At 43.0% G+C, this 25,495-nt stretch overlaps 1 protein-coding gene across 1 annotated transcript in view; it reads right to left on the bottom strand.

Moving 5' to 3' along the window:
* LOC114555326 (fibrosin-1-like protein) overlaps nt 1-25,495 on the bottom strand; it is a 291,116-nt gene that overhangs the window by 168,671 nt on the left and 96,950 nt on the right. The window contains exon 2 of the mRNA XM_028577641.1: nt 22,423-22,647. Within this exon, the coding sequence (XP_028433442.1) occupies nt 22,423-22,647 (225 nt within the window). The remainder of the gene's footprint in view (nt 1-22,422; nt 22,648-25,495) is intronic.

The following is a 25,495-nucleotide window of genomic DNA, read 5'->3' as shown; positions in this document are numbered from 1 at the left end:
TAGATACCAATTTACAAATGTCAGTCAACTAGACAATACAGACATCAAGGTGTTCAAATTTGTTTATTTATTATTAAGATAAAGCCCTTGGTGAAGTACAGTGAGTGAGCTGATGACATCAATCAGTGATATTATAATTACATGTATTCAGGTTAAGAAACTCACTTAAGCATAGTAAAATCATTTTTACTAATATATATACTTTGCTGGGTTATGTTTAATTTGGGACACTGACTCTTGTAGGCCTAACAAACAGGTTACAAACAAACAAAGATGTGATAGTCATCATTTTATCATAGTCTTACGGTCTAATCTCTATAAGAATGTTTACTTCTATCTTGTTCTATCTGACAGGCATCTGCTGGTGTAACCAGCATAACCAACTGACGCCATAAAAACAATGGGCTCTATAAATAAAGTCTGGTCTGTTCTAGACTAGTTTGATCTTATCTGGTCCAGTATGATCCTGCATGGTTTGGTCTGATATACTTTGACCTGATCTTATCTCATCTGGTTTCCCTGCATGTAATAATGCAGAAGGCATCCCGAAGGAGGTGGCCAAGTACAATGCCAAAAGCGAACAAGCACCAAAAATAATTTCCAGAGCTATGATATCTATATTATATCTAATTGCTACTGACAATAATTTTTAACTGCATTAATTTGCACGAATTTGGTCCCAAATTCAGAAATTAATGACAGTAGATGTAATGGATAACTGCAGATGTCACATTACATAAAGATCATGTCATCATGGTAAGCTTTAAGTTCTCAATTTCAAATTCTATTCATATATGTGTGTGTGTGTGTGTGTGTGTGTGTGTGTGTGTGTGTGTGTGTGTGTGTGTGTGTGTGTGTGTGTGTGACCAGTTTTTATCCGGTGTCTCTTTCTGGTAAATCCATGCCTAGTGTGCTTCGACCTCATCTGGCCTCGGTTGACTTTCTGGTGTGGGATGTGATGAGTGACAGCGTGGGACCAGCCTATGTCAACTCCATAAGATAACACTACCAGCAGTATACCAGCGGTTCAGAGACTGAAGAAAGATACATCATACCTGTAAGCTGAGGAGAAACAGGCTTTTCCAGGCTTATAGAGGCTTCCGTAGGCTTACAGCTGGCAGCCGAGTGCTTTCTTTTACAGTACTATCACGGGTAGGTCAACAGTTAACAGAAAAACAAACACCAAGGTAGAGTAAACCTTTCACAATGCATAAATAAACATACACTAGTATGCCCGAGAAAATCTAAACATGAAAACCCACATAACTGAATATTGTTCTACTAATAGTCCAGATCTTTTTCAGATATGGCAGCAGCCACTCAGGGGATTTCCATGTTTCTTGACCAGCTGTTTCTGGTATGCAGCTTTGTAAATTCATGACATGCATGCTTTGTTTTAGCAAAAACAGTTCCTGGGTATCTGTTCTATCACACGCTATCTCTTCATCACCTGTCATGCTTTTTGATGGCGGAAAGGCTTCGTGTTATCTTGACTGCTGTTCTATTTCTATTACGACCATAATTAGCTGCATGTATCTGGTATGCATTGTAATCAGCTTGATCTGGGTGACAGGCATTTTTCCCTCTCTCTTGCGATTTAACACGTTTAACAAGAAAAGCGACTCCTACCCTTCACGGACGCAAAAACAAGAGCTTGGGTTGTCAGTTATAGAGACAAAGGTATTAACAGCACTGAAAATAACTACAATTTTACTTTTGAGACTAATACATGTGAGTAAATGTAAGTTTAGGGCCAGCACAGGGCAGGGAGGACTTTTGCATGGACTAAAGCCTGCATACAGGCACAATGTGAAACAAAGCAAAAACACCTGCTGATGTGGTTCTGGTGGTAATCCAATAGCAGATGTAAGTCATGGGGACTTTGCATCAGAAGGAAAGGCAAGCTCCCCAGAGCTTTCAGGCTCCTAAATAACGTAACACACTTTTTGCTTTAGTCAAAACAGCAGATAAGGGTACACATAAATTGTAAGAGCTAAGCTACATCAGCACTTAGGTCATTTGGATGACCCCCTTTCATCGTGCCATGCGCCACCGCTCCTAATAAAATGAGAAATAGCTGCTGATGCTGTGGCACACTTGCACTTTTGAACACAAGCATCTTTACACATATGCATATTTATTTGCATATTTATTTGCGTGGGTACATGCAATACATGCATGTGCAAATGTGCACATTATGCACATGCATATACACTACTTGCAAATCACTTACATCAAAAGTGTGCACGCACACACACACATACACACACACACACACACACACACACACACACACACACAATCGCAAGTCAGGCATCTGGAAAATATCTAAGGCAGTGAAAGGCTTGTATAAGGGCCACTGCAGTCCAACTGTGTAGGCATGTCAGGGAGACTGAAGAACAGCAGGGAGCCAGAAGGATGAGGTGAGAGGTGTTGCGAGCATAGCGCCATGTTGAAAGAAATCAGTACTACCTGGGGAGAGTGCTGGTACATTATGTTCTACCACTTAGCTTTAATGCTGTTATTTTTGTAGTATTTAATGTCTCTGGCACTCCTACCGATGCTGTGTTAACTGAGTTGTTATATGCTAAACACTTTATTTAATTTATAGATGATGCTGACATCTTAATCTTAATTTTTACAAACGAGCAAATAAACAGCAACCAAAAGTCAGTTATGAGCAAACCACTACTGAGGCTTCTTAGTTTGAACTAATTAAAAAAGAAATGGACTGAGCTAGAAATATATTCCCTGTTTTATGGAGCATCGTCTAAGCTGTTAAATGCATTAGAAAGCGACAGGCCTGAAAACTATATTAGGGAGGCTTAACAACGTCCACACAGCATTGAAGAGTTACCACTTTAGGTCAAGACAAAAGTAAAAGGAAAATGGCATACAAAACAAAATAAAGAGCACAGCACCGGGAATCATAATCTATACCATTTAGAGAGCAAAGCCACCTGGTTTAAAAGGGCTGTTATGGATGCCAAGCACATCAACCTTAAGGAGGCCTCACTGAAAAGTGGTTGAGGGTTACATTATCACTTTTACGATGCTTCCAATGCTATCACTATATCATGGCAGTTTCAATGCCATTCTGAACCTGAAGGACGGACGGCACCTGATAGAATGGTGGTGCTCAACAGGCATACATGGCTTCCAGAACTGAATATAACAGGTCTATTTCATCCATCGTTTATGCCTTGTTAGAAATCTTACTACAAATACCAAACGACTGAGATGAATCTACACAAACATATTCACCACCATAACTGTCAGGATCAGAGGTTTACCTCTCACTGGACCATCCATCCTAAAAAGTTATTATGCACTTGCAGTATAGATAGATCCTCAAGAGGAAAACTATTTCAGCAACCATCATTTTGACTTCAAGTAGATGCTAGAACTTTTTCTGCTTCATAACAAAGCTCAATAATGCTAAATTTGTGCTAGAATCAACACAGCAACATAATCCTGAACCAAGATAGTAGTGACTGCCAATGAAGGTAAAAAGGGCCTGCTGTACCTTGTATATCAGACCTTCTACTGTAGCAAATGATTGCCCCAGAGGTGGTGTGGGGTGTAGGTGGGGTCTATCTTTTGAAATGACTAATGTCTGGGGGATGCAAGGTGTCAAGGGGGACTTTGGTAAATGGCAGCATGTGGCAAGGTCGCCTCTCCATTTGTCTGCCAGTGGGATGGCAAAGGGCCGCTGCGTAGCGGGGCTATAGCTCTGTGACTGCCTGACAACCTTGTGCGGCCCTGCAAGCAATGGGGGCCCTCAATCTTGTTTCACTATGGGGATGTCTAGAACTGGCGTGGTGCAGAGCAAAGTGCCCTCCCCTCCCTTTCAGTGCCTCTCTCCACCTCCCAAAAGCATCCATCACAGCGCTCCCCAGTGGGGCGTGGGTAACGGATCGACTTTCCTCCGGAGCGCTAATCAATCCGACTCTCGCTGCCTCTCCCTGGGAACATTTATGGCCTGCCATAAAGCAGGCCTTTGGGGCATTACGGCACCCAGTAATCCTGCTAAGTGAGCAATATTTCCCATCTCGGGGGCTGCAGTTAGACGGGCTTGGGCCATAAATAGCAGAGTTAATCTGTGGCCGTGACTTCTCGGCCAACCCTCAGTAGTCACAACCCCACTAGGGCCAGGTGGGAGCCACCCGGCAGCCAAGGTAAAACAACTTGAGAGACGAAACGATGAGATGGCCTTCTCCAGTGAAGTTGGTGTTGGATCGCTGCTTTTCCCTTTTTCCCCCACCTCTCTGTAGTCTGCTCTGCTGGAAAGAGCCTCTGAGGGAGCAAGCATCTATCATGGAGGATACAGGGCCCAATTGGAACTGATGCACCACTAAAGTTATCTCTATTGGCCAGCAAGTTCATAAAGTATCTATGAAGAAAACACTGTGTACTCCAAACACAATTCATTACAGAGCCTGGAGTTCACAAGTAGCTACCAACAGCAGCATGGATTAACATAAAGCAGAAAATAAAAGAGCTGGACTAGGCAAAGGAGTTAATGGCATAAGCATGCTGATCAACTGACCTGTCTTTGAACATGCAGCTATAATAACTTTATGAGATGTCAAGTGAAAAACCAATGACCAAAAAACCCAACATGAATGTTAAAAATAAGCCACAAAAGGAAAACACTAAAGCCAAGAATGTGGCTGTATTCTTTCAGACTTCCTTCCAAGGTCAGTGGGTTCTGCTCAAAGGGGAGCCACTTCCCCATTTTATGCCCAGCTGAGTTAAAACGGATATGTCGATGTGCTAGTATTTCTTCAGAACATCTTAAAACAGGCCGTTTTCTCTCAGGGCACCAGTGGGAGTTCCAAATACTAAAACACAGACGATAGAAAGCAAAGCTAGCCTTAGGTTGAGTGTTGCCAGAGGGCTGGGATCAACGCTAGCAGCAACAGTTTAGTTGCTGCTAGCGTTGATCCCATTTTATTTTATTTTATTCTGCCCATCATGCATCAAAATGTCTCCCTGAGGTACCTCGGCTTTGAGGAGAGGCCTCCGTCTCTTTTTCGCTGGAAGGCCAAGTCTCTCCATCACACCACGGGTGCAGAAGTCAAGGTCTTCAACCCCCGGCCCTCAGCAGCCCTGCTCAGCTCAGCCAACCCCCCCAGGCTGCCTGCTTGTCAGTCAGAAAAGCTTGCTGACTTTCTTAGTCTTTGGTTCAGGTCAGAAACCCGACATTGTTTTCAATGTAAGGTAAGGTCAGTTTTCACCGTACTGCCATACCTCTCGTGCGGAAAAAGGAGTTTAGGAGCATGGTTTAATTGAATAGAGGGCAAATGATGGATATTGCTTTGAAGATATTTATCTATTTATCAGATTTAACATTATATGGTGCTACAATACAGTATAATAGCAACAAGGAATGATTAATTGAGGATTGAGGATTAATCAATGGTGATTTAGTGACTGTTGAACTATAAGGCAGATAGTTCAGCAAAAAAAGGAGGGAGGAAGTAGAAAAATATGTAATCTAATTCAATGCATTAAGTATGGCAGTGGTGGAAATCAATACATGTAAATTACAAAGTCAAAGAACCTCCGGCAACTTCACCCTTTTGAGAAGCATGATATGGAAATAATCCTACCTCACATTTTTGGCTGACTGGGGTCTTCACTGTACATACTTCATTTCAAACACATGTTTTGAATACCGTCCAATTAATCAAACCTTCAAAAGAATTTAAGGCTGTCTTTCATCACTTATTATTTTTCCAGGAAATCCAACTCCTGCCTTGTCAAACTGTGATCCTGCCGAGTGCGAGGCATAGACTCTGAAAGACTCTGACATGTTATTTGATTCCTCCATTTTCTGTTCTTCATCTTATCTTCTCATGTCATATTTATAGTAGCGGCTAGCATGCAGCAGTTTGTGGTTAACCTCTGCTGATGAATCTTGTCAAGTGTATTGTTCTTCTCTCTCCGCCCTCCCCTTTGAAGCAGTCTATGAAGGCCTCCTCTCTGTTTGAGACCTGGGCACCATCCAAAAGGGATGTCAGAGCTTTGTGGAGCCCAGCAATCAGTGGCGATGGGGTTGGGGCTGGGAGTGACACTGGAGTACCACAAGTCACTGCTGTTGTTGCTGCCGATGGTTCCTGGCCAAGCCTGAGTAATGCTCTGGGGCTCCCAAATCATTTCCACTTGGAGCAGGAATGAACCCCAGCTACAATTGGACTCGTATGGTCTGCAAGGCTCACGAAAATCCCTCTCGTCTTCTAGATGTATAGCAGCTCCCCCATCAGGCAGAGGACTCACTTGCTCTTTGTATTTATGACCAATAAAAGCTCAATAACTGATGTAATCAAAGACCATAGATACAGGGGCTGCACTGTAGCTGAAACAGAAGATTGGACTTCTTCCCCTGAAGAGATGTTATCACGGTAAGGCTCAGTAAGCCTGAACCTGTGATCCACTCATACCCTGTGAGCAGGGATTTCAACTCCCTTACTGCTAAAAGAGGAATAAGGAGCATTAACTTTGTACAGGGGACTACACCACAGGGGGGGAATTGGAAAGGAGGTGGAGGAGGAAGAGGGATGATATTCTTAGCACTGACAGTGCTGCTCCACTCATAAAACCTTTGCTTTATCTCTCCCAACAATCAGTCTAATTATGTTCATTGGAGGAGTCCAATTAATCCTCCATTGTCAGCCGGTGGCTAAGTGTTTCTCTACCCCTCACACTGCCACACGCAGACACAGTGGAATCTGCAATTAACACTACCCAAATTTATTTAGCGCCACTTGCCTCAGCTTCTGACTCCCTCCAATTATGCCTAATCAATTCCGCCAGGAGGTGGTGAGGGAGCGGGGCACTGGGGAGGTCACTGTCATTTGCTGCGACAAACCCCTCTGTGCCACCCAAAGGCCAGATGTGTCAGCGACATCGTCATGTGGCAAGACACACAAACGATCCTCGCTGAATAGCTAACTAATACTCCAGCTGCCCCTGCACGTGGTGCCTCCTCTTGCTCTATTGTTGGCGTTAATTGAAAAACTTGCGATATAGACCAAAGGCGGCAGCACTTGGCTTTCAAAGCTCTCTGGATAAACATGCCAGGACCTGGTCAGGCCTCTTCTCTCATCTCCAGGCTGCTAATTAAATGGCCACAGAATAACTGAACTATAAGGACTGCAACCTGTCACTAGTGCCACGACTGATGAAAATAGTGCTGTCTTTTCTATAAAATAAGCATAGTGGATACAAGTAAAGGCTCTACACTAGCAGGAAGTCAGGCAAGATTTTTGCAGAATTAACAAAAGTATTGCAATAAGAAAGAATATCACATATGTGTCATGCAATCTTACTCGTATTGTCTTTATTCAAATGTTTACTGCCCGTTTTTATTTGTGTATCTGTATTACACTTGCTTCTGCATGTTTGCAGGATGTGGGTTAATATATACAGTAGCCATATGCTCACATCTAATGTGTGATCTGTATGTATGTATACAGGCATGTGACCATTCATAGGCACATGTTTGCAGTATGTCAGTGTATGAAATTGAATGTGCCCACTCATGCTAACATGTCCATATTTTGTGTGCGTGTGTGTGTGTGTGTGTGTATTCACTGCATAGGGCTCACAGGCAAGTTAGCCTCCCTCAAGATACCTTTTTGTGCGAGCGCTGTCAAACCAAAGCCCCACAGTGGGCACAGACACTGGAAAGGCAAGCCCACTGACTGGAATAACCATGTTACAAACCCGCCGTAAAACGCCACTAATATTTAATGCCTTGCTGTCAGGTCTGAAGGGCACAGGCACAGGGAGGAACTGTGCAGCCAAGTGTGTGTTCCTCTGCAAGGCTCACTGCATCCGACTGTGAGCGGAAATAAAAATCTGAACAAGAGTGTGTGTGTGTGTGTGTCTGTGTGTTTGTGAGTGTGCTTCTAGCTGACAAATAATAATAAAAAAAAACAAATCTTGGTTTTGCCCTACACGCAAAGCTCACTAACTTTTTTAGCTCCCAGCATTAATATTTTTGCTGATCTGTGTCTGCTGGAGACACTGCAATGCTTCCTCACCACAGACAGCCGGTGGCAAGTCCCCTACTAATCCACGGGGTGTATCAGGTGATGGGAGGCATCACAGGACCTGATAACATCGCAATGTCTCTGGCAGGATCAGGTTGAAGAGGCACCTAGTGGGTGAGGCCAAGCTAACGGCAGCAGATATCAGATCATGGCCTGGGCTTGTGTAATCCTCCGATAATAGACACATTTAGAACCAAGGACGCTGGTGAAACTGTCAACATGCCAGCCATTGTGAAATCTAATGAAAATCAATGTCAGAGGTGACGTGTGTGTGTGTAGGCAGTGTCTGTGTTTCTGTGTGTATGCATGTGAGATCTTTACCGTGTAGTATCTGTGTGTGTGTGTGTCTGCATGCTTTTGTTAAAGCATGGAGTAGGTCTGTTTGTACAGTAGGTGCATTATGTGTGTGCAAGTCATATGAAGATGTATGTGTGTCTACGGGTGTTGCAGGGGTAGGGGGACTGGCACTAAGAATAGCATTCTCCTCTTGACCCGATTGCCTGGATGTTGTAATTCTCCAGTGTAGCGTATTACTTTCACACCGACAGCAGTTTAAGTACAGAGCCCCCTGCACCGGTGCAGTCCAAACACAGGCCCCTGCGGATGCTTTCCACTTAAAACAAGCAGTGGGAGCACATTAACATTTCAAGGTATTATTTCAAACATGGGGGAAATTGCTGTTGAATATTTCATGCATGCCAGTACGAGTCGTATGTATCTCACTGTGGCTGCGGCAGTGGTGGGGGTGGGGGCAAAGACCTGTGGGAGACGACCTGGGCATTGGAAGCGCGTCTGGTGTGTACAGTTCTGCTCTACATCAGTGTCAGAGGAGACTCCACTTTGAAGAGCAATTACACTGCCATTACCGGCTCATTAATTAAACTGAGAGCGACCGGGCTAATTCAGCCTTGTGACCCTGCAGAACGTGCTCACAGCTGGCTGCACCGCTCAGATATTACCCAATCAGTATTGCGACAACGCACTGCTAATTGGCGATGTTGTTATGTCTACGGTTCAGTGTCACAGCTCGAGTCTGGCCTTTGACTAAAATCACATGTCACGCCTTCCAATTACTCCCTGATGTTTCCCACTGTGTGCCGTCTAATTAAGTGAAAATACTTAAAATATTATTTCGGAAGACTCTTTTCAGTCTTGTTCTGAGTCGTTTGGATCTGATAGGTCTATCAAACAGAAGTTTCATTTCAAAATGAATAATCCAGCCTATAAAATATTGAAACCTGCTCCTAAACACACAAGATAATACCATTTGTAACTATAGAAATATTAAATATCATTACTATCTTGCCCAAACTGATTTTCACAATATTTTAGAGACACTAAATGTTAAACCTGATATATATAAGTTGTATAATACTAATTATGCACCCCCACTCAGTGAACCTGTGACTTCAGACTGAACATACTGGGCACTTCACCCCCATATGTACTGAGAGTTCCACCCTCTTGGACCATCTCCTCCCCTCTGGGCCTGGGAAACAAACCCTGACCCTCTTCCCCTACGGGGTCAACCACAAGAACCACACCCCCATCTGGATCCAGTTCCTCTGGGACTGCTAGGGAGGGGGCGTGTCAACCCTCAGTCTGCCACTTCAACCCCCACGCCTCGGGGTGTACATGCTCTATTGTGCAAAAGCAATCACCCCCCCCCGCGCTCTCTTTGTTTTGTAAATGGCCTCTCCCACATCATTTTACATACACACTCCAACCACTGAGCTCTGGGGACTGTCCAGGAAGTAATTGTGGCTTTTTTGCGTGTGGTGGTCCAACCCCACCCCCCCCCCCCCACCCACCCACCCACCCACGCACACACACACACACACACACACACACACACACACACACTTCCCCTTCTTCCTCAGAGGAGCCACGCCCCCTTGTCAGCTGTCATCATATAACTGCCTGCAGACCCAGGGGCCTAATGACAGGATCTATAGTACATGAAAACACAATTATAGCCTTTGGTTCAATTGCTACTGTGTGAATGGCCTTTAAAGAGGAAAAAAGGAACCAAACACATGCTGTCCGCTCGAAGGCATATAAGTCTGAACAATATCCCTTAAATCACAACCCATTCAAACGCACAGAGCGTCATTCTAAGGCTGAACATTTTAAATACACCCCGTTAAAGCCGCTCTCCTTACATTGGTGATATGCTAATTGTAGGACATGCTCGATGCGAGGAGATTTAGGACTGATATGGATACATTTGACCTTGTGTAGCAGCGCTACTCGCTGTTTTAACAAGCTAATATGAGCGCCGGCGTTGGCATATACAACCCACACGTGAGAGTTGTGTTCCAGCGGCATTTCATTATCTCTGGCGATGTTGTTTTCATGGTAATATTTTGAAGCCACATTAAGCATCCATTACAAGACGCTGCAGGAAACATGTTGATGGAACCTGCAAAAGACCCGCCGCTTGGGCTCAATATGGCAAACCCTGACATACTTTACATTAGGTAGTCAAAATGGCAGAAGAGGAGGGGAGAGGCCTCCTGCCATCTTTTTCAAATGAGAACAGTGACCCCCAATGGACGACGCGATGCAATCTGGCAAAACAGCATCATCCTCCACCTCCTCATGAATGTGGGTGCAATAACTCTCTAATGCAGCAGGGGTCAGTGTTGTATCACAGCAACCACTGAACACAGTGAGAAAAGAAAAGGAAAGCTGTGGCTGCAAAGATCACATCTGTCTCAGTGACACCACTAATCACATTTAAGCCGTTTGAGTTAATGTCCTACTTGCCAACCCCCCCCCCCAAATGAAAACTGGGGCAGGGGCCATGGCAGATCCCATTAATGTAGCGACCCTAATGGGCTAAAGTGGCAAAGATGACACTTAAACATTCAGATACCGCTAAGTAGGCAACCACTTCATCACAGCCACGCAGGGGATGCACACTTATACAGACACATACACAATAATCTACACACACAAATAAGACCCATGCTTAACGAGACAGAAGTATGTATGTGTATGCTCCACACGCAGGAGATCATACAAACCCCACTGAAGAACACACAGCATATAAACTAGCATATAAACGAGATGCACTGCACATTGGAAGACACATGCGAAAAACACAATCTTCAAGCAAAGCAACAATTAAATTGAATCAAATTAAATAGGTGCTAATTGAAGCGCTAATTAACTAAAACAACTTGATATGACTGTGACAAGGAAAGAATGAGGCATTTGTAAATGATGGTGGAAAACAATACTAGTGGAGCGTAGCAACCTACGGCAAGAACACATCAGAGTACAGTGTGGCCTCTCTATTGTCTTACCCCCTCTCAGGCCTGTCAAAACACACAGGCCTCCCAACAAAAGACCTCTGGCAACTACAGGAGGCTTCTCTTTTCAGTAAAGGCTCAGGACTGCCACCCACTTCCATTCTACCTATCAAACGCCAGATCCCTACGTCATTAAAGCCTCCCATGTAATACAGCACTGCATACCAGGCGGCTGCCAGCCTCCGGACACAGAGGGAGCCAGGAAACCTGACCCCCAACTTTGAAGGCTGATACCATTATTTTGTACTGAGGCTATAATTGAAAGAATTCAGTGTGTATGTGTGTGATCTCTATTGTCCTCAAAATTCTTGATAATCAGCGAAAACAGCCGAGACATAAAAAGCACATTAAACTCACACAGACACAATTTGTGACTCACCATGTCTATTTAATGCGTGGATGAAACACTGAGGGTGGAGGCTGTTTCGGAATTATTTCCATTTTAGTAAATGTCTCATTGCAACAGTGATTCAACACATCTCATGAAAGCTTTCACATTTGCAGACACCTGCTGCCCCTTTGGTATTTCCAACTTAGATTTCTCTGGCTCACAGGAAGTGCAACCATGGCTGAGTAACCGGGGACAAAAAGCGTGCCACCTACAGAACATTTATCCAAAAACATATACAAGGAAAAATGATGTCATGTTAGCTAAACACACTGTGTAACTGACGAGCAATCTTTTCAGAAACACCACAGCACTGGAGTTCGAGAACTACTAACAAACCCACTCAGATCTCACGTATTGAAATGTAAAAACGAGAAAACGTTATTGCACTTTAATGCAGAGGCATCTCAACTTCTTTTTTATCAGGAAATTAACATGCAGGACATGTAGGTGGGTGACACCAGAAATCTGAAATCTCTTTTGTATTTCTGTTCAGTGTCTGAAGTGACATGAAAGGCTGCACAATCCGAGAGTCTGAGCGACCACATTTCTAACACTTTGGTTTCACTCACTCTCTCTCTCTCTCACACACACACACACACACACACACACACACACACACACACACACACACACACACAACACGCGCACACACCTTTATAATCTAAGGTTTTTTATCAGACCTGACCTCAGCTCAAACTATGAGACCTTGTGGAAAGCTTTTGTTGGAATAATATGACCCCAGACACCAGAGATTTCCTGGAGCACACATTTCTGCACTGCTCCCTAAACATTACTGTAATACAAACCACAAATGATAGTGTAAATCATAAAGCACGAGGTGTAACAAAGTCTCTGTCCCTGCTGTCTGTTCTAGTTAAACATCTACCCGGGCCAACGCATCTGTTGCTATAGCTACAGATTCTCCGGTAGATGCAAAGCTGGAATATTATGTAGCCTGGGAGGTCCCACTTTAATAAATGACATAAAAAAAGTAATCACCACTACCCAGCTAGCCAAGCGCAGAGAAATAATGTCCTGACAAATTTATTACGGCTAAGACTCCTGAGTCCAACACCTAATGACTGCAAACAAAAACAAATCTGCACCCCAATGTAAGTGCAAAATTTAAATTAAAAAATGTCTCTACGTACTTACCCCACGCAGCAATATCAGACTGCACACAGTATATCCAGGAGGAGTTTCTCCTTTCCTCCGTTACCTAGTCCAATCCCAGCATGCACTAGCGCGAGCTCCAACAGAGCATGACTTTAGATCCCTGCTAATTTAATGTTCCCCCAACCTAATTGTCCCCAGAGTGGTCGCTCTGTATCTCAATGACTGTGGCTTGTTACAAGTGATGGGACAGGTGTGTGTATGGACCAACAGTACAGCAGCCCGGCCAAGCACCTTACATGGCCTGACATTAATCACTGTGCACTGTCCCATGCAATATTCACCTGGCTAAGCACAGCAGGCGCAGAGGTTGTCTGGCTGTGTCATGCGCTTCCTTTTATTTCCAGTTCTATTTCAGTCTCTCTCTTTCTACCTCTCTCTCTCTCTCTCCTTGGCTGAGGGGTTGGGAGGCTGCGGCTGTAGCCGTGGGGAGAGGAGAGGAGAAATCCTGAGAGGGCTAAATATTCCTGGAAGTTGCACATTAACTAACTGACAAAGTCATTTTACCGGTGTTCCCTTTGAATTCTGGTTTGATGAGATTGCTCCTGTGGGTCCCATTTATTACAGTGGCATTTACATCTTGCCCTTGAATTATATAAGGATCTCTTAGTGTGTCAATCTGTCCATCCACGGAGCCGGTACCCATTTTCACACAGCGTTACTTCAGATGAATATCTGCCACCTCTGAGTTTACCAACTCTCCAAATCTCACCATCTGGGGCCAGTTCAGACTGGGACCCAGTGCAACTCCAAACCGTCCTCTTGGACTGGAGCAGCGCACGTGAAATCATTCTACACCCTCCCCCCCAAATGTATTTCATCACGGGTGGGACTGTTCCCTCATCCTTTCCCAGCCTTCCCCCAGCGTCCCGGGAAAAGTCAACACCACCGGCCCCAGTGGAAACCCATGGGGAAGAGTTTGGCTCCTCACACTACATCCACTGTGGTCAGGACGTCTGCTGAGCAAAAATAGACGGCATTTAGGAAACTTGAAAACACACGGAGAGAAAGGTACGTGCTCCCAGCCACTTATTCATATGGGGAAATCATGAAGGAAAAACTAAAAGTCTATTGACGTTTTTACCAAAAATATGATATGATATGTGCCAGTTTTACAGTTTGTTTATGCATAATTCCATTTTCAATTCTTTACTTATCATCTATGGGTAGTCTTTACCTTTACTTGAGACTAACTAACCATGATCAATATCAGTTGGTTTTAAAAAATCTACACCCTGGTTTAGTTTTTTCTACAGAAATCTTCCAACAACTACTTTACAAAAACAGCTGTGTGAGCTTTTAACAATTTGAGCAAGCAGTTTTACAACACAATTCATGTAAAAGAAAAAAAAGCCTCATTTGTAAGCCAAACATCAATTAATAGAGCTGTGTTATCATTCCAACATTTATTATGGTGATATATTACCTCTGCACACTGCATTCTCTGATCTCTGTTCTCATTAGCTGGCTTTACTATCCTCTACTGGGAAAATGGGACTTTCTTATTTATGTCATTTCCATGCTACTATGGTAGATGCTTTACTGGAGAGTCATCAAATGCTCTTGTAATTCCTTGGGCAGCAATTCAAGTTAATGAAGTCATCAATTTCTCATTTTAAACTGAAACACTTTAGTGTATTTTTATAGCGATTCAAGCCAAAATAAGACAACTTAGTCATGATTCATACGGGCATGGTTGAACCACAGTAGAATTTTGTTAATACAGTGTGGATAAGGTTACTGGTTTAAACCCATGGTACAGCTGGGAAGTAGTTTCTGTAGGGAGAGTAATACTCTTTGCTACTATTGTTGTGCATACGTTTTCGTACTATATCATACTTTCATGCGAACGCGTTGCCTACACTAGCTGTGGCCAATGCTTATGCAGTCCCTTCCAATAATATGAAATAATAATCAAAAGGTTTAAAAAAAAAAGAAGAAAAGAAGCCCATATTGAAATAATAAATGTACTAGGCTTAAAAGGCAGATGATAATATTCCTTTCTGAATGATTCATAGGCAAGGCATCCAACATTGCCAGGGTACATCTAATGTCAGCCATCCGTTTATCAGTGTGTGTGGATGTATTTATTTCTAAATAATCAGATACCTAATTTTTGGAATTAAACACTTCATATTGTCATTTATCTCTCTCTTGCACAGGCACCTGTGTCTTTGTCTGCTAACTGGTCTTTGATGTGGTAAAGACAATTATCCGCCGTGTGATCAAGCATACATGTTCATGTTACAAGCAGCTGACTAATTGATCTGTCAAGGTCTATTACAAGTCACGCTCCTCCACTCGTCTGTCTTTTCTACTCTGCACACACTCTCGCATGTGATGTGATGGGATGTGCCTGTAGATACCTCTGCAGCGTGCCTCATTATCCACTCATCTAATGATGCTCTTTGTTAAATTGCAGCGTCAACCTGAGTAACAGGAGTAAAGGCCTTTTCTATCGCGTTACCACTTACAAGCTTTCCAACCCCATAATTAACACCCCCCAGTAACATCTTGTGTCCTGAAGCCTAAATATGGAACTTCATTGTATCATCATACTGATGTTAAAGGTCCAATGTGTGGGAATTTCTCCCATCTAGCGTTGAGATCATATATCACAATCAACTCTCTCTCACCACGCAGTTCAAAGTAGGTATCACAGCTACGGTAGCCTTCACGCTTCAAAAAGCCGGTCTCTTGCTCTTTTCAATATAGTTTTTCTTTTTCTGGGCGAAGAAGAAGAAGACTCCTGTTCCTGAAATTTGGATTTTGAATATGTGTGGTCCTCCATGTTTCCTTCTTCAAACTTGCCACCGGGGCCGGGAAGCTCCGATACCCGTTAGCAGCATTAGCAGCAGCTGGGAGTTTATCATGTGACAGAGAAAACGTGAAAGGCGGAGCAGTATGTCCTGTATGTCCCTTACCGGCTAACGTATTTCAAGATGGGGCATGAATATGGAGCGTCTACCCCAATTCATGCGAATGCAAATGTAAAATTTCAAGCCAAAAGGAATACTTGGAATTGATGGTGGAGGTAAATATTCATGAAAAAGGACAAGTCTGTGAACGGGCAACACAGATTTTGATAATGAACAACTAAACACGTTACACACTGGACCTTTAAGTTCTTTCAATATGTCCAGCAAAATCTGACATCCACTGTTTCTGTCAGAACATCAACATTGACATTTTTGACTTAAAGTCAGTCAACAATAGTAAATTGCAGCTCAGCCACTTGCCCAGAATGACTCCGATGGGACAGGATTCACCTTGATCCTCAGTTTAAATGGGCTGGAAGCAGAGTGAGCTGGGAGAGATATTGCCGCTCAGGGTCGCTGCCCCCCAGATAACAACCACCCTACCGCTATCAGTCATCCTGATCACTCGCCCGTTACCGCGGCCCCCCTGCCGATGGCCAGCAGAGCTCTTGTGTCTATCTCAGCTCTCAGGCTGCCCGTGAACTATGCTCCAGTGCACCGTTAATGCCCCAGCTAATCTGATCGGTCTCTGGCTGGCTTACTGCTTATAAACACACCTAGATATGAAAAGAGGAAGTAATCCTGAGGCAGCTACAGTGTGACAGGGGCATGCAGGACGCTGGCTTCATGTCCACAGGATGGTCTGAGTATGACTGGGGGGGTTTGCCTGAGCCTGAGTGTTATTCATGACACCCATTTGAAGCATATTGAGGTACCTGCGAGCTGCTTCTCTGGTATCTTACAGCAGGGAATGACGCAACAACGCAGGTCAGACTGGTCTATTGGTTTATGGATATTACTATGACCGACAATGATAATGACAAAATCTCAGTCGTGAGTTTCTTGATGCTCCTTGCCAAAAATCAAACTCCAATGAAACAGATTTTGTTTCATTTCTGGCCGAGCAAAAGACAGGTACATATATATACATACATAGAAAGAACAGTAGTTTACCCTAACCTACTCTCAGACATACAGTATGCTCAACCCTTCCTAAGGTCCTGGCAAATCTTCTAATTAGATCAAGTGCTGCCACCCACTGCCTTACTGTGGCAAACTCTGCTCTGACACTGCAGCTCCTGTCCTTTCGGTGAGCTTCTGGCACCCCGGGGTGCCTCGAGGAGACCAACACATGAGCACAGCGCCTGTGGATCGTAGTGTGTCTTAAATCCGGGACACCTCCTCTGACAGGAGACACAGCACAACAGAAAGAAATAAGGAAGGGCAAAACTACGCCGGGCCACTTGGAGAGAAGGGCAGCCTGAAGGACAAAGTAGAAAACGCTTCAAGTGCACTTGAGCTGATCGTTGTGGTAGGAGAGTATCCTAAAAGTATACATACCTATTCCATCAAAATATCATCAGCCATAACGTGTCAACGGATGCTGTAAAGCCCAGATGGCTGCTCCGTGCTGCCCTTTTTCCCACAGTTACAACAAATGTCTTTTTGATGTGTGCATGAACATCCATCTGCTCAGTGTTAGTTTGATAAAAGGATCTACAGTTTGCCTTATTGGATGTAAGTAAAAGTACATGTATACATGGTATTGTTAAGTTAACTTAGCAGCAAAGAGAACTGTGAATACAAAAAAACCCACATGACTATGACATTTGAGTGTGAGCCTGTAGGTGCTGTTGCCAAGGACATTTTTTGTGGCAGATCAAATCCACAAAGGGCTCCTCATCGAAGCCCCGTCCATCAAATGTGGTTCATATGCATGGGATTCCATCTATCAGAGACCCTCAGAGAGCATGGAAACATCACAGGGGTTGAGGATGAAGTAAGAATAGATATCTCTACCTGCTGCTATGTCCTAAGCTCCGTTATACTCCGTATGATATGCACTCGACCCAGAGAGACGGGACTCAGCAACGCCGAATCAATCAACACCTCCATCCCCTAACACAATAACCACGGGAATATGCCTTTATTTATATTGATAAATGTGAATAAAAACAATCAAACTGTTCATACGCTCCCATTAAAATGTTTTAGTGGGGCATGTTGGCCCACAGGCTTTGTAAGACCCTCAGCAGATTGATCATGTTGTAATGTGCCTCTGCTTGCCACACATGCACAAATTCCTATTTGGCAACAATATATATTATAAATCATATGATGACAGCAGGTGGGTGTGGGATAAAAAGCAAAGGGAGCCACTTAAGAGACAGGCCTGATCAAACACCACTTGTACTTCAAGAAAAGCAGAGAGGACCCATTCAGCTTTCTGAATGCTTATTTAAGGGTGTGGATCAACCGTTTCATATTTCATAATGTTATCTATGACTAATTAGTTATGCAACATGATCATGTGCTGAGTCTCTTCTGCACTGTGATAATGGATGGACTGCATTGATACAGTATAGCAGCTGGGCGACCTGCTCTACCTCCTCCTCCTGAGCCACAGCCGCCCTGGAATTGGGCGTTGTTGTTTCCCACAGCATGTGAACACAGCATAATTGTTAGTTCTCAAAACAGCAATAATGTAGCTGGGAATTGGGAGTTTTAGTTACGCAATAAAGGTAGCTCACATCCTGCAGGTTAAAAGATATTTTAGCTACTTAAGACAGTGAGACAGTCAAACATTGCTTCAGCCAGACAAAGATTAAAGTAAACAGCTGATGCAAGAACAAAGGAAGGGGCTTGGACAGTTTAGGAGTTAAGTAAGAGCAACAGGGAACCACCAGGGCATAGGTAACCAGCAGTACTCCAGCTATCTACGGATCACAGGATTTAGGATTTGTTTTTTTAGGGGACTTGAGCAATGCATGGGGTCAATGTGCCTTACTCAGTCCAGTGCCTTATCCAAGCCAGACAAACTCTCCCTCTAAGCTGCTGCAAAGTGCTGCAGAGACATTCATTACAATGGTCCACTGACACAGAAGCCTCTGCTGTTGAATACTACATACGGTTACTGTAGTTTCAGTATGTGGTACTGTACACAGTATCGTGTGTACACTCATTGTTTTGTTTTGTGATTCATTACTTTGATGCACATCAATGATAAAATAACCATTTTGTTATACATTCCGCAACATAATCTCAGATTTTTAAAATACTTTCTCCTCATAGATTCTGTATGTCTGCCAAATATTGTGGTTTATATATTCACAGTCCAATTTAAACTTTTATGCTACAAGTATTTATTTGGTTCCTAAGTATGGTGCAAATCATCCTTGATATGCAACATTAGTCATCTTCTATCTGGGGGGAAGACTAAAAGGTTTACAACTCTTCAAGGTATTAATGGGGCAAACACTATCTCAATATAATATTGATAAACACTCTCTTTTCTTCTTCTTCAGAGTAAAATCAGCTTGTAAAGCCTACGGGTTCCCTGGGGGTTAGATAAAAAAACCAAGAGAGTGAGAATTAAACTCTGAAATGTTGTCATAGAGCATATCCAACATCAATAATCAGATATCAAATAGTACTGGTACCTGACCCAAAGTGTTCATTTTGCTCTCACGGAACCATTTACGTGCTGTATGGGTTTTTTGGGGGGGGAAGCTTGTTAGTAACCTTGCAGAACTAACAGGGTTACAATTACCAATGGACCCTGCTTTACATCTTCTGATTGATGATTCCCTCCTTTCCTTTACACACAAAACACGCAGAGCTTTTTGGACATTTCTGGAACTATCATTAGCAAGGGTCAAGGACGTACGACCAAATACAGCTTTAATCTAGACAAATATATTTAAAAAGATATTTTATTTACAGTAATAAGGATGCTCTGTCTGTGTAGGTATTAGTATGTTGTTGGTTGGTGGAAGGGAGAGGGATGAGGGTTGAGGGGTAGCTGGGTTAAACAATCAAAGTGTAATCGGCAACCTGTTGTATTGTCTGTAGTATGTTGGTGTTTCAATAAAAATTATATATATATACACTCAGATTTGTGGTTTGGCTGACGGCAGTAAAATACACTTCAATCTGGAGCTAGGTGCATTTGTTGATGTGCCTCCAAGACATTATTTCAAATTGCACTTAGGAAGCACGAAACAACACGACATAAATAGATGTTAGATCAAGCTACTCATTCAATCTGCAGTAATATCATTTTGGAAGCAAACGAATACAGCTTCTCTCATGCCACAATAATACAAGGTTTAAATTCAATTTTATTTCTCTATTATATATTCCAAGGACAAAGAAATATCTCACTACTGATGGGTGGAAACATAAAACAAACTTTTTAGCTTTATTTTTCCTGTGGGTTTTGAGCTGCTTTTATAATTCTCCTATCTTCATCTCCTTGGGAGCATGTGTAGTAAATCTTCAGAAGAAGTTACTGTAAAAAGATTTTCACTTGACTGCAGCATTTGGTGATATTATGCAGTTATTATCTGAACTGGAATGTATATTTTAAGTATAAGTATTGGCAGCCTCATCCGTCTCTTAGCAAACTAAATATCACAGCCAAACTCATTTTCAGCCATGTTAACTTCCTTAGGAAATCTTATCTACGAGAGATATTTTTGTCTGTGGAGGAGGCCCCCGGGCTACACAGCCTCATTATTTAGTTTGGCTTCCTGACTACATTTCCCCTCTTATCCTCAACAGCACTATGGTGGAGCTTGGCCTCGGACATGGGCATAAAAACATCCGCCCATTTAAACAAACTGTTAACACATAGATGGGCTATCTCGCTGGGACAGACTCTGTGGGCTCAGCAGTGTGCTTGAAGCCGGGCATACTGGCAGTCCTCTATCTGCATAAACAAACAGAAAACCACTTCTGCAGTGAAGGAAAACAAGTATGGGATAGTGGGGTAAATTCACCTGAAGGCAGCATACCAACAATTTGCTTATGAAACCACTTTCGGTAGCTCCATGGCTCACCAGTGTATAAAAGACACATGAGGTCCAAAGGCTATCTAACTGATTCCTTATAATTCTTTCCCTATGATAAAGTTTGTACTTGTCTGTTTTCCTCCTTTGTTTCAGTAAGGGAATTACAAATAACCACTACAATCCCAAACCAATAGAAAACTCCCATAGTGCACCTACAGTACAGTGGATGTGTCATTCTGTGTAGGCTACCGCTGCTGCCATAGGCTACTGTTGTGTGGCCTCACCTTGGTATTAGCTGCTCTGCTGTAATGCAGTGTCATAGTTGTCAAACTTGCTTAAACAAGGTGTTATTGCCACCAAGTAAATACATCTGCAAATAGACTAGCCATCCACTTAGTATCAACGAGTAATTCCATGATCACAGCAAAGATTTATTTTAACACAGGAGCGTGTTTAACGTCACTACTGCCTGACCGATATGGGATTTTTGAAAACCGATTTTAGAGGGGAGAAATTCACAGATTGCCAATCTAAAGGCCGTTACAATGAATTTTGAGGTGGAATGAAAATAGACCTTTTTTATGTGGATTGTGCACGATATAATTATTACACATGTACATTATACATTCAATGTACTACTGTACATTGTCAACCAATTCTAGAAATGAACACTGAAGAAATAAAGAATAAATAAAATAAAAATACAACATATGCGCCGATACCGATACATAGCCATTTGTCTGTGATAGGCCAATATTGGTCGGGCTCTAATCACTACTAATGCAGAGCCCAAAATGCAAAAGATAACTATTGGCAGTAAGCTGAACCCATTAACAGCTCACAACATAAATTAACTTTAAACCGCAACAGGAGAAAGGAAGTTAGTGCCCAAAGTTACCACCAACCACAATGTGATTACTACTTACAAAAGGCTGCTGCTGACAAAACTTCAAACAAATAAAGACTGTGGCAATGACCTGGACTTCCCTGAAGGATAACGTGAGCAGTATCAAAAGTCTCTATTTCAAAAACAATGACAACCAATTACATAATTACATATACAGTACCATTTTCCAAATGACCGTGGCAATCTTTTGACAGCTCTGATGGGTTAAAACTCCAGCCTTTAGCAGTCTCGGAACAGAAGTTGAGTACTGTATTTGGAGAAAATGATTCTCTCCTGTGCTGAACACTGACAAGTGGTGTGATGGTGCACAGATAGAGGGGAGTGAAGTGTCTCATGTGAAGTGAAGTTAACTCTTGCACTCCTCAGCACTGTGGTACCTATAAAGTCTGTGCTGACACACAAATAGGTAAAGTCCCATCTGACATGGGTGTGAGGCTCTGTTTACACTCTTCACACCTCTTTCTACTTTAAAGTGAATGTGGACCAGCTGTCAGATGGATGGAAAGTACATACTCGGAGAAAAGACTGTCCTGCTTCGTAGTAAAAGAACAGTTTGGAAATAACAACACTGACCAATCACATCAAAGTGGAACCAGATGCTTCCAAAGCAGCTGATTGGCTCCCCTGCCTTCAAAGCAAAAGCCAGCACAGCAGACATCTCTTTCATTTGTCAACAACATACCCACACATCCATAGTCTATTCAACATATAGTAACCTTTCTAACTTATATTGAACTATTGTCCAGTAAGAATTACTTAAAATATGTTTATTTTTTTAAAGCAATGGAGGCCGAGACACTGACCATTTTGTTCTTCTTGGAGTAAGTCTTCTTCAGCAGCCTCTCAGTGATCCTGTCCTGCTCCCGCTGGGCGTGATGAAGGAAGCCATTCTCCAGGGGATCCACCACCGGCTGGACATTCTCCTCTTCCTCCTCCACCTCCTTGTCCTCCTTCTTCTGCCGCTTCGCCACCTTTTTGTCCTTCCACCGCTCTTTCTTCTCCTGTGTCTTCACAACTCCAGTCTTCTTCTGCGGCGAGGAGACAAAAGCACATTAGGAATCTAGACACAGTCAATGATTACGATTCACCGAGCCAGTGTTAGAGGATGCCATGTAGCCCGTTGCACACAGCCCTTCCTCTTTCATTTTGACTGCATCCTGCACTAACACCCAGTAACACAGGTACTAATCAATGCCACACTCACGAGAGAGATTTACTGCCTTTAGTAGCTCAAGGATTTCCTTAAAAACCCTAAAACAATTGTACACCAGGTGATGAAAGTCTATAAAAAATGACACCACTTTGAACAAGAACAAAGCAGACATATATCTAGATGGGTGGACAGAGTGGTGGGAGATGAATGTGTAAAAGAGTGGAGGGAGGGAGTGCGGCGCCGCAGCTGGCAAACAGTCAAGCGTGCAGCCCCTTTCACTGCTGGCTTATACAAAGCAAGCAAACACTCGAGCATGCAGCGCGACACTCTCTCTCTCTTAAGTCATCTTTAATCCTGTCAACAGCTGAACAATGCCTTACTGGAGCCCATAATCACTTTAGGGCTCAGATATAATGAGCTTATGATATGAAGTGCTGCTTTAACACACACTAGAAAATACAGTTGCTTTACACTTACACTATGACTAAGCAATTTCGCCCTTTAACTAATCATTCCTTTCATGATTCGGTTACGGCCTGTATGGAATTGGTGCTCGTTTATTGGAATTCAAACATCATTTGTACCTGCCAGGTAAATTACTCAATGGTTTTCCTTTGCCCCGTCCCCGGGTCACCTCATGACCACAGGCAGACAAAAATGGCCCCATGCTGTTTATGTCCTACAAATACTATTGTCTGGTGTTTGCTTCATTTCAGCTGCTTTAATGCACTAATATGGTTCAAGTCTGGCATCCTTTTGTCAATGTATTGCACAAACAAATTAATATTTAGCACCGAGAGATGTTGACATGTTAGAATATTACAAGTGCCCATAATTCCCGGTGCAATGGCCCACCATGTAGCCTTATGCAGTGTTCCATGTCATATTAGAGTTACCATAATTACCAGTTTCTGACTTGTAATGCAATTGAAAGTCTCCATCCCAGCTGGAGTATGATCCAAACACCTATGATATTTGCAGGGACATATGCAACTTGGTAGTAAATAATACAAAAATGCCTGAAAAAGCAAGCAAACGCTAATGCCTAACGCCAAAATGTGCCGTTTAATGTAAGTCAACACTTATCAATGGATGAATGAGAGGCAAATTGTAAAGGTAGAAACGTGCTTCATAAATTAAAATCCCAACCGATATATGGCTGTGAGGAAATTGCCAGTTTCAAGAAAAGGAAGGCCCTACTCAAGCTTGAGGATGCAAAGTGGTTACGTGACTTGGCTTTTATATGTGTGACATCACAGAAAAACACCCTGAATATTAAACTGCAGAGACGCAAACCGCTGATGACGGATAAGCATGGCGCAGCAAAAGCTGGAAAAGCAGGGAAATTATTTTCACTTTCCGACCTGTCAGTTAGTGGCAAACATGCTTATCACTGCTTTCCCAAGAGAGAGATGCGCAGACGAACTGAAGACACTCAAAGCAGAATTTGGCAGGGGATTAGCTGACTTTGAGACTATGCAAGACTTAAAGAAATATGGGCAAGAACAACATTAAAGAATTATTTTTGCTTTGATATCAGGACGTATTTTGTTTTATTAAATGCCCCACACTACCGTTGAGTTGTCATATTCAGGACTGTGAAGCAGGTTGTTGTGAGTTGGCTGTATGGTTGCTAAATTGTAAAAATTTATCAGATCAGAATGCATTATTTCGCTTGACTAAATGCTTTGTGGCTAAGTACCATTTTTCTTGACACGTTTAGGGCTTTATGTGGACTAAATAGTATGTGGGGACATGCAACAATATGGTCTAACATATTTGTATGTTGTTTTTTTATTAAATAAAAGCATGTCAATAAACTCTATATGTCTGGCCCTTGATGTGAGTTTGACACCCCTGCTCTAGATGCACTGGCAGTGTGGGCTAAGTAAAGGGCATGGCTAACATGATATAGTGAGGAGGCTCAGAAATAGATGCACATGCACATCTGCCAGCCTGTGGGAAACACTGCTGCCAGCCTGGCTGCCTGCTTGTGCGTCTAGTGATTGAATTGTCTCCTCCTCCTGGGCTTCTGCTGCATATTATCTCCAGATCTCATCAGGCCCAAGTGGAGCTGGTGCCTTGATGCTGCTTGGTAAAGCCTGTCGGTGGAGATCACCGCGTGTCTGAGTGGCAGAGGACGACACGCCGCTGCTAAAAAGCTGCATGGAGTTCCAGGCCGAGGGCTGCCGGTTCAGGTTTCAACATCTGTTCACAGCCAGCAGCACCGGGCCCGACTGCAGTCAGCTCAGCGCTCCGTCTGAATAATCATATTATTGGCTCCAAGGGTGGGAGGTTAGCAGATGGCTAGGGCATTAGCCCCATAACTGCTAATGAATGACACCTTCTGTGACAAAAGGTGCTCATGTGTCAGAAAGTGCAAAAAAATAAAAAAATAAAAAAAACAGGCCATGGAAAGGAGGAAGGCTTCCAGGACAAACACAATTTAAGTCCAGGCATAATTTATCTAAAATTTAATTGGAGAGGGCCATGATCCTAAAACCACCTACGCATCGTCACAATGTTCTAGTCCAGGAGTCTTTGCATGCATTATTTTGTGCTACACTGAATATGTTTGCTGCTGAAAGGTTTCTTTTCTTACTTGCTGGTACAGCTCCCAGCCTCCTAGGAGAAGCTGTTTGGAAACACATGAAGTGTCTCTAGTTATGAGATTTTCTCCCCTCCAGTTTAGAGAAAAAAACACTTTAACACTTGAGACTGGG

Source organism: Perca flavescens, chromosome 5 (genome assembly GCF_004354835.1).
Source record: "Perca flavescens isolate YP-PL-M2 chromosome 5, PFLA_1.0, whole genome shotgun sequence".
Classification (NCBI taxonomy): Eukaryota; Metazoa; Chordata; class Actinopteri; order Perciformes; family Percidae; genus Perca; species Perca flavescens.
The sequence above is the reverse complement of the archived record's forward strand: the minus strand, read 5'-3'. Positions and strand labels throughout refer to the sequence as shown.